This window comes from Crassostrea angulata, chromosome 9 (genome assembly GCF_025612915.1).
Source record: "Crassostrea angulata isolate pt1a10 chromosome 9, ASM2561291v2, whole genome shotgun sequence".
Taxonomy (NCBI): domain Eukaryota; kingdom Metazoa; phylum Mollusca; class Bivalvia; order Ostreida; family Ostreidae; genus Magallana; species Magallana angulata.
Window position 1 is genome coordinate 9,338,568 of NC_069119.1, and position 10,562 is coordinate 9,349,129.

The following is a 10,562-nucleotide window of genomic DNA, read 5'->3' on the forward strand; positions in this document are numbered from 1 at the left end:
AGTCTTTGAGGTTTTTTTTTCAAAGAAAAAAAAAAGAAAATGATAATAATAATGTCACCAAAAAGAAAAGTATTAAGTTCTCGACGACTCATTTACCTTGTAAGTTTGATTTTAACATTTTGGATATTGCTTTGGGTCACATGGAGGTCAAAACGTGAAATAACGGCATGCCGTAACATTATAACTTAGCGATATATATTTAACGTCTTCCTGACACCCTGATAGAAAGGATCGATGAGACTTCGGTCATAAAGGTAAATCATTTACAGAAATCCGTACACCTTCGTTTTTATTTCTAAAAATATTTCTGCTTGTTCAAAGAAACATTAATAACTGGTGTTATTGCATTGATATGTATCATTGTACATAAAAAAGGGTTTTATCTAAAGTTGAGTAATTGATATAGGACAGATTCTATCACCAACGACTAATCATTGTTGTTTTTACAATGTATGTTAGAAGCCAATCAAATTGGCGATGAATATCATTACGTTTTAGAATGTAGTGCACTGTCACCTGTAAGAAAAAAAATTGTTTAGTAATTATTATCTTAAAAACCCAAACATCTTAAAATTTAGAACACTTATGTCATCTTCAAATCATGTAATACTAATGAAAATGTGTACTTTTATTAGAAAAATATTTGATTTTGTCGATCATCCTACGTAACAACTATAACAAATTCATTGTTTACATTATTCTGTTTCTTTTTGTAAATCCTGCTTTTCTTATACTTTTGTATATAATTCTTCTGCACCTCATGTAACATTATATGTTATGAGTGAAAATAAATGAACTTGAACTTGAGAAAACGAACACAAAAGACCATATTAACAAGAGCTTGGACTTTGGGTAGTTGTGCCAAACAGCAATGAGACGTAGGCCTGTCTATTTCATCGCTAGCCACTCTGCCATCATGTCTCTTTTAAATCAACATGATTTCATTTATAGGGTTTCTGGGCTAAAAATACGCAATCTATACATATTTCGTTTCAAACCAACGTCAATGTTAACTTGTTTTTATGCAAGAAAAAGATTGTTAAATCTTACGGAAAGTTTAAGGCCTGTTAAAATGATACTTAATATAACAAATTGTGATAATGTTAGCATGCGGTAACATTTTCAATAGAACACAAACTACTCTGTCGCCGGGAATAGATTTCTTGTTACGCGATATTCTAAAAAAAAAAAACTGCCATTGCTTACGTTCAATGCTCACAAAGTGGTGTTCGAGAAACAAATCGAAGTTAATATTTTTCAAGAGACCTGTCAGAATGTTATTTATCAGTCCGTCCGTCTGTCCATCCGCACCACAACTACTGTATTATTCTTATTATCTTGTAGTTTTATTATTACCATAGTTTCCCCTCAATATCCAAGGAGACTAAAAAGGTTTACTTAGATTAAAATGAATGGAAACTTTAAGTAAAAATTCAGATGCGTGATCAAATGACGCCAAACAGATGTAAAGATGGGGTCTTAAGGCCAAAGTCGGGACCGTCTTGTATATTCGTGACCTATGTGATCTAACATTGTCACAACGTGATGGAGAGATTCTTTGTGATCTTCTTAATACGTGTCGGGAAATATATATTTAAATTAATTAAAGATTGTAGAGGTTAAACTTTTTTCTTTTTAATTTAAAGGGACATGGTCACGATTTTGGTCAAATTTTATTTATCTGTTTTTATTATTTACAATGCTTTAGGAATGCATTTCTAATGATCAAATGAAATTTGGGTGTCAGTCAGTGAATTTTAAGCGCGATAAACTTAAGGGCTCACAATTCTTCGTCATGTAAACAAGGCTCGTGCCCTGTTTTTGTTTACATAGGTTCAATATACCAGTAAAAAATCTTTTTCAAGCTGATTTGTCTATCTTCTTGTTCATTCTAAGCATAAATAAACAATTCCTAGCGATTAACACATTCATTTGAAGTTTAAAACTGGAATTTTTTACTTCAACATTAAAAAGTAAACAAATGCTTTGTTTACATAGGGAAGAATTGTAAGCTCTGTAACTCGCTTAAAGCTCAACAAATGAAACTCAAATTTTATTTGCCTATTAAAAATGCCTTACTGAAGCATTGTAAACATCAAAATCAAAAAATTAATTTTTGACCAAAATCGTGACCATGCCCCTTAAAAAAAATATTTATCAGAAATTGTAGAAATATTTCGTTGACATCAAACCCATGTGTCTTTATTAGATTTGATCATGCCCAGACCAAATTTATCAACTCATAATACTTTAGAAATGATTCCTTATTCCTTTAATGCACGCATTTTTTGTCAATATTTTGTACTGAGCACGGTCGATCAAGGTAAATGTATTTTCTTGGACTATCTTTCTTACTACGTCACTTGCAGTTTTTCAGTTTTTCAGTTTTTGTAATTCCTTCTCATTCTCGCTTTTTAAATAGTCTTTGAATATCTTCTCTGCATCGTTGTTTACAATATCATAACGAAAATACTACAGAGATTAGTTAAAGTGCATTGGCTAGACAGATAACGAATAATTGTTTATATTCATAGAAAAGTGGGTAATTAAGTCCAGTGATGAACCTGTCTGCGCCGGGTCCGAGGATCTAATTAACTAAAATATCGCATTGAGTGAAATCATTGTATGATAACAATACGTTTTATCAGTGGTATCAAGTATTCGTTTGACGGTATTTTTATTCTAAACATAAGTAAAAAAGGTTAATAATTCAGATTAAGTTGCCTTTCTTAAACGTAAATGTAAGTAATAAACAGCAATGTTAAAATTTTCACCGGGATATGAACTTGCTTGGTACGTGATCAAATCTTCTAAAAAGCCATTTGAACTGTTTATTTCCTGAATAAATCTATTCAAACGCGTGATGACTTGCTGTCTCCCGAAGAGTCAGTAAATAGGTATTTTGTACCACCGACGAAAACTATAATTGACGGCGATGTAGTTATGGAACTTTGACTTTAACGTAGCGACTTGGATTATACTAAAGGTGTTTCGAGTTTAGAAACGAGGGAAATCGAATGCCGCCGGTCAATAGTTTCCATGACTATCCACCATGGGCAGAAAGCAAGGAAACTATTACACGGTTAGACAAAATGACATATTTATTCCCTGTAATTTTATAAAGAAAATATTTAGAGAGAGCGGTATAATATTATTATATCTGTCTACTTATATGTTTGAAATTTGGCGATGTACTTTGTTAAGCGAAATCCGCATTCTGCCTTAAAATAGAATACACAACCAAATATGAGCTGCAATTTTCATGTTGAATTCGTTTTTTACAAAAATATTATTTTCTTCGAAAATGACAAAAATATCATGGTTTTTTAATATCCTTAAGCCATATTTTTGTGGGAAAAGCCGTCAAGAAGCCTTAATTGGAGCAAAATTGAATTATTGTCGTCCTGTACAATAATTGATCTGCTATATATTCCTTTGAAGAGAAATTTTTCTCTTGACAACAATTTTGATGTTTTCAAATCTTATTTATCATAAAAGTTTAAGTTACATTGTCGTACTAGCAGGTTTTTGCAGCAAAATAACATTCTAAAAAAACCAGCTCATATTGCTTTTAAGGTTAAAAAAATATATCTTAACGTGATTTTCCTACAAACATTATTATATAAAAAACAAAAACTTTTAACGTGTCGATCACTTTTGTCTCAATTTGGAATGCTTAAAAAAATAAAATAATCAGTATATAGCGTATACTGAATGTTATTGCTGTTTTATCAATAAAAGCAATGTTAATTTATTTGTTAATTGTTCATGTTCGGTGTATATTGGATTAAACAGGTTTTAAATTACAATTAAGTACCCCTATATAACACCAATTAGTAAAAAAATTAACGATTTTAACATTGTCCACTTAACAACCAACATTTCTTTTATTGAATTGCATGCAATTAAAGAATCAAATTGAATATCATTCTTTGCAATTATAATGCATGACGATTTCAAACATTATATATGTATATCAATATCAATTCATAACTTTATAAATGACTTTATAATATTTAAATCACATTCACACTTTTGAAAAATCCAACTGTTTAAAAGTCCTCTTTCTTATTCCAAAACACTTATGACTCTAAGCCTTACGCTAAATTGCAACACATATATATATATATATATATATATATATATATATATATATATATATATATATATATATATATATATATATATAAAGCACTAAGAATGGCTAACGACACGAACAATAGAAATTGTCAAATTTTCGGGACAACCAGTCCCTTCTTCAGGACCAAAAAATAAATTACATGAGTACAAAACAAATATATAATAAAAATACGGAAAGCCGATTCAAAACTCTACCGGTTTCATTATAATCTTCAGGAGTTTGAATCGACTTTCTGTTATTTTTTATTATTCATTACTTGTGTGGATTAACTTTACTCATTTTGGATTTTATATATATATATATATATATATATATATATATATATATATATATATATATATATATATATATATATATATATATATATATATATATATATATATATATATATATATATAATTTCTCTAACATGTTTATCAAATATATCATTTCTTTCATATGTTTAGATACATCAATGATAGGCAACAATTACAGCGATGAAATATTCGACGAAATATGTATTTCTATCCATCGTGATATCATATATGAAGATTTCCACTGTTGCCACGACAACGAACAACCGCATTCTCTTGAGTAGCCTGATGGTTGGTGCAGCTCTTGGGGCGTCATTATGTAAGTACATGTATGCCATAATACATTCTGTAGTATACTTGGGTTTCATATGAACCCTAAAAAGTCGGTTTTGAAAAAAGGTAAATAAAGTTTGTAAACATTAACTTAAAATATGTAAATAACGGTCTTACCGATTGAAACTGTTATCAAGATGCTACATGTAAGTTAATTTTGACCACTATCTGCTTTTAATAGCTGGAAGTTACACCTTCAGTGAAGGCGAACTTGCATTACTGACGACTGGGGTTTTGGTTTTGAACTTTCCAGGGAATAAGCAGGCGGAAGGTGATGCAGAAAACTATTGCTTTAAATTTGTTCCTTTATTATACTTGGTTCTTATAATCATAACCTTAAAAACAGTAAAGTAAAATGCACCGGTAAGAATGCAATTCATTGTCAGTCATTACTGTTGACTCCACATGTAATTCTTAACATTCATTACATAATTTTGTCCAAAATATTAATGTATAATATTATTATATATATTTAACAGCTGAAGTAATGTGGGAAAATAAATCTGAGTTCAGAAAAAAGACAAAGAACAAGTAGTGTTTATAAGTGTAAATTAAAATCCTGAAATGAATTATAAGTTTTTATTTTATTCAAAATACTTCTTATTTTGATATATTGCGAGGAAACAACGAATAAACATATTTTGAAGAAACATTTAAAATGTAAACTAAAAATGTTACCAAACATTGCCTTATTCACATTGAAATGCTGCGCCAGTTTAAAATGTCTACTACAATGTAACCTTTCAATAGATTCAATAGATCCATGCATTGCCAAAGGATATGCTAGAAGCCCGATTTTGGGATGCTATCGGCTCATAAAGGACGCTAAGCTAATCCAACCGGAAGCGAAACAACGGTGTGCTCAAGATGGCGGTCGTCTGCTGCTGGTGAACTCGGCAGAGGAGTCACAAGAAGTACTCTCACTTCTTGGTATGCTCGTTATCTTTTGCAACATTGAATTAACATTTAATTGATTGAAACATTAGAATAATAAGTTGAACTAGAGCAAAGCTCGTTGCAAAGCAACGAGTGGGTCTTCCGTTAATGTCGGAAGTAAAGCTGGAAGTTCCTGTAAGAAGCAGAGCTCTTAAACCAATAACAAAAGTAACTAAAATAAAAAGATGAAAAAATCGAATTATTCCTGGTACGACTTAACAAAATACGAATGATTTTAAGTACGACTTAACAAAAACCTTTCCGATTTCAAGAACGACTTAACAAAAAAAATCCGAATTTGTTCAAGTACGACTTGACAACTATTTTTGGTACGAGTTAATTTAACTTTTAACTTTATGCTATTTTTTAAACCAATAGCGTGGAATCAAAATTTCCGGAAAAATCAATTTTTAAACCCCAATATCTCTGTAATGAATCATCCGATTTAAAAACGGTTTTCAGTGTTAAATTCAGCTTATTTAGCTCTACAAAATACATATACGTTTTTTATTTGATCAAAATATTCAAATTTTCGAAAAAATTGATTTACTTCCGGTTTCGACCGGAAGTGACGGATTTTCATTTCCAGCCTTATTACAGAGGTAAAACGATCAATATATAAGCTCTAAAAATTTCAACTTTCTATCTTGAATCGTTTTTGAAAAAAGCCGCGGACAAAATGACTTTTTGAAAATTTTAAAAATGACGTAACGTAAAAACGGAAGTGACGTTGCTATAGAAACTTTAACATCTTTGAGCCATTATAATTTCACATTATCTCTGAAAGTTTCATAAAAATCGGTCAAAAACTTTTTGAGTTATGAAGCCGAAAAGAAGTCAGAAAAAAAAAGAAAAAGTATAATAATAACTAGAGCAAAGCTCGTTGCAAAGCAACGAGTGGGTCTTCCATTAATCTCGGAAGTAAAGCTGGAAGTTCCTGTAAGAAGCAGAGCTCTTAAACCAATAACAAGAGTAACTAAAATAAAAATATGAAAAAATCGAATTATTCCTGGTACGACTTAACAAAATACGAATGATTTTGAGTACGACTTAACAAACACCTTTCCGATTTCAAGAACGACTTAACAAAAAAAATCCGAATGTGTTACAGTACGACTTAACAATTATTTTTGGTACGAGTTAATTTTACTTTAAACATTACGCTATTTTTTAAACCAAGGAAACGGAAACAAAATTTCCGGAAAAATCAATGTTTAAACCCCAATATCTCTGTAATGCATCGTCCGATTTTAAAACGGCTTTCAGTATTTGATTTAGCTTAATAAGCTCTACAAAACACATTTCCATTTTTGATTTGATCAGAAAATTCATTTTTTCGAAAAATTTGTTTCACTTCCGGTTTCGACCAGAAGTGACCGATTTTCATTTCGAGCCTTATTACAGAGGTAAATCGACCAAATCATAACCATTGAAAATTTCAAGCCTCTATCCTAAAGCGTTTTTGAGAAAAGTCCGGGACAAAATGACTTTTTGAAAATTTTAAAAATGACGTCACGTCAAAACGGAGGTGACGTTCTCTTTAAAACTTTAACATTCGTGAGGGACGCCAATTTGCAAAAATCTCTGAAAATTTCATCAAAATCGGTCAAAAACCTTTTGAGTTATGAGGCAAAAAAGGAGTCAGAAGAAAAGAAAAAGAATAATAATAATAACTAGAGCAAAGCTCGTTGCAAAGCAACGAGTGGGTCTTCCGTTAATGTCGGAAGTAAAGCTGGAAGTTCCTGTAAGATGCAGAGCTCTTAAACTAATAACAAGAGTAACTAAAATCAAAAGATTTTAAAAAATCGAATTATTCCTGGTACGACTTAACAAAATCCGAATGATTTTAAGGACGACCTAACAAAAACCTTTCTGATTTCAAGAACGACTTATCAAAAAAAATCCGAATGTGATACAGTACGACTTAACAATTATTTCATGTACGAGTTAATTTTGCTTTGAACATTACGCTATTTTTTTTAACCAAGGACGCGGAATCAAAATTTCCGGAAAAATCAATTTTTAAAACCCGATATTTCTGTAATGCATCGCCCGATTTTAAAACGGTTTTCAGTGTTAGATTCAGCTTAATAAGTTCTACAAAACACATATTCATTTTTGATTTGATCAGAAAATTCATTTTTTCGAAAAATTTGTTTCACTTCCGTTTTCGACCGGAAGTGACAGATTTTCATTTCCAGCCTTATTACAGAGGTAAATCGATTAAATTATAAGCATTGAAAATTTCAAGCCTCTTTCTAAAAGCGTTTTTGAGAAACGCTGCGGACAAAATGACTTTTTGAAAATTTCAAAAATGACGTAACGTAAAAACAGAAATGACGTTTTCGAAAAAACTTCACAAACTTTGAGATATAATAAATGCACATAATCTCTGAAAGATTCGTCAAAATCGGTTGTAAACTTTTTGAGTTATAAAGCCGAGAAGGAGTCAGAAAAAAAAATAAAAAGTATAATAATAAAAAGAAACCGAAGAATAACAAGAGGGTCTTCCGTTGAAAACGGAAGACCCTAATAAAAAGAAACCGAAGAATAACAAGAGGGTCTTCCGTTGAAAACGGAAGACCCTAATTAATGTTTCTTTGCTTTTTAAACAAACGTTGCCAAGGAGACTGGGTCTGTTTTTTGCTCAAGCAGTATAGTGATTATAGACATCATTTATTTAGTAAATAACGAAATGATGTATACAAAACGTGTGTGCGAGTGCGTGTGTGTGTGTGTGTGTGTGTGTGTGTGTGTGTGTGTGTTTGTGTGTGTGTGTGTGTGTGTGTGTGGGGGGGGTCATAAACATGTTACATAGTATTAATACATGTGGTGCTGAATGCAATAATGACCCCCCCCCCCTATTTTACACACCAACGTAAAATAGACATCACAAAAACACAATAAAGTGGCCAAATGACTAGAACTATTATGCAATACATATACAAAATATTAATCAGAGACCCCCTAATGTAGTTACATAAGTAAAACCAAACATAAAAAGACGCATAGAATAATAGGTAACGTCTTAGGGAGTCTCTTGAAGACTTTTCAATCAGATTAAGTGTTTGCAATTAGCAATATTTAAAGACAATAATTAATTCTACTAAGATCGCTATTGCAATACTTTATTAATATGGATATGATAAAACACATATTTTTGTAGACATAACAATTGAAGAAAAAAAAATTAATGTCGTGTAGGACATTTTGTCGTTCTAATTATTGTATTTGTGTATAGTAAGGGAAGGTGTGGAGTATGTTTGGATACAGGGATCCAGGAGTTCCCTTTCAGCTCCCTGGTTGGCCGACGACGGAACCCCATTGCCTTACACAGGAACAATCGACAATAACAACGTTCCGGATTCATTCAAAATGGCTTTTTATCAAAGATTGTACGCTTATCCAGCTTTGGGTCAATATTACCCTCTTTGTGAAATCTGATTTGTTGTTAATTAAAAAGAATAGATATTCATTATATACACCTGTCATCTTGTTTTGAACCTTGTAAGATGTTAACAAAGCAAGTTTTTATTCATGGATCTGCAGTTACATGTACATCACCTCACATAAATTCTGCATTTGACACTACTAACTGAACTCTGATGTATCAATGTTTTGTTAGTTGAAAAAAACTTAACAAGAAGGTTCATTTCCTAAGTAGAATTTTCAGTGAAAAATAAATAGCCATGGTTTTTAAAATGAAATACAGAAACAGAAATCGTTTATTACTGGTATACAGAACAAGAAATGATCAGCGTTTCCTTATTTTAAAGACATACTGAATAAAATGATCTAAATCCAGTGGTGTAATACATGTATCTGTTGATACCAAATGTCATGTGAAAGTATGCGAGGCAGTTTTTGTTTTAAAAAAACAACAACCAAACAACATCCACTCATTCACAACTTGCACATGATCGATTTACAATGCGCGTAAAAAAGTATTAAATGTGTACGACAAAAAATATTTAGATAATAACTGCGACACACACACACGTGAATACGCATCTGTGTTTATGAACTGGTACTAGTTCCATAACCTGTCTTTCCCGTATAGGATATGCGTCATTCATAAACTTTAAAAGCATCATTAAGCTTGTTTACAGATGATGGAGCCCCACTAAAATACTAAAATGTTAAACACATTTCTTGATGCAAGATCAAAAATATAACTATCTACGAACATGTTAAGAGTTATTTAATTATTCTATTTACGATTGATATTTACCCCTGTCTATCCTATTAAAGATCATTTTTACATTAAACTGTGTTTTAAATGACACAAATTTTTGCAGGGCTAGGTCCTGCCGATAAATAAAATCACTGGAGTGAAACACCACTTTCAAAGTCACTGAATGTGATAAAAACAAGTTTCAGTTTAAAAAAATATGTATACAAAAACATAATATCAGTTTTAAAAATGTAAAAGCTCTTCGTTGTTGTTTCCTTGTCGCATGGAATTTTCGAACATTTCGTCTGAAAGGGTCATAATGTTGTCAATGCAATGCCCTCCTCTATACAAATTGTTTGAGAAGCAATACAATGTACCATATGTTATGATTATATACATACATATATTATGTATCGTTTTAATTAGAGTAAAAATTGGATGTTTCAAAAATATATCATTACTAAATATTTGAACATTAAATAAAACAACAGACTTGCATACAACACCCAAAAGATTGATAACATATTCAATGTAAATTTTCCTCTTAAGGAATTCTTCAAATCTGATTTTATATTTGCTGATTTTTGCAAAAGAAATTCATATTACTGACATCAAGGCCTGTTTTTCCCCCTCAATATCTGAAAATTTTAGTCGTTTTTCAAAAACAATAAGAAGTGTTCTTACT

The 10,562-nt window shown here is 31.0% G+C and overlaps 1 protein-coding gene across 1 annotated transcript; it reads left to right on the forward strand.

Moving 5' to 3' along the window:
* Nucleotides 1-232: 232 nt before the first annotated feature.
* Nucleotides 233-9,147, forward strand: LOC128164203 (uncharacterized). The gene is made up of 5 exons (XM_052827960.1): nt 233-254; nt 4,588-4,753; nt 4,949-5,038; nt 5,518-5,697; nt 8,945-9,147. The coding sequence occupies exons 2-5, from the start codon at nt 4,618-4,620 to the stop codon at nt 9,145-9,147; spliced, it is 609 nt and encodes a 202-aa protein (XP_052683920.1). The 5' UTR covers nt 233-254; nt 4,588-4,617.
* Nucleotides 9,148-10,562: the final 1,415 nt, after the last annotated feature.

What these genes read in the sequence shown, in the direction of transcription:
- LOC128164203 (XM_052827960.1), top strand. Translation starts at nt 4,618, where the DNA reads ATGAAATATTCGACGAAATATGTATTTCTATCCATCGTGATATCATAT. An exon ending in AGCTCTTGGGGCGTCATTAT is followed by an intron (nt 4,754 to 4,948) that starts GTAAGTACATGT and finishes TGCTTTTAATAG; the next exon opens with CTGGAAGTTACACCTTCAGT. An exon ending in AGAAGTACTCTCACTTCTTG is followed by an intron (nt 5,698 to 8,944) that starts GTATGCTCGTTA and finishes ATTTGTGTATAG; the next exon opens with TAAGGGAAGGTGTGGAGTAT.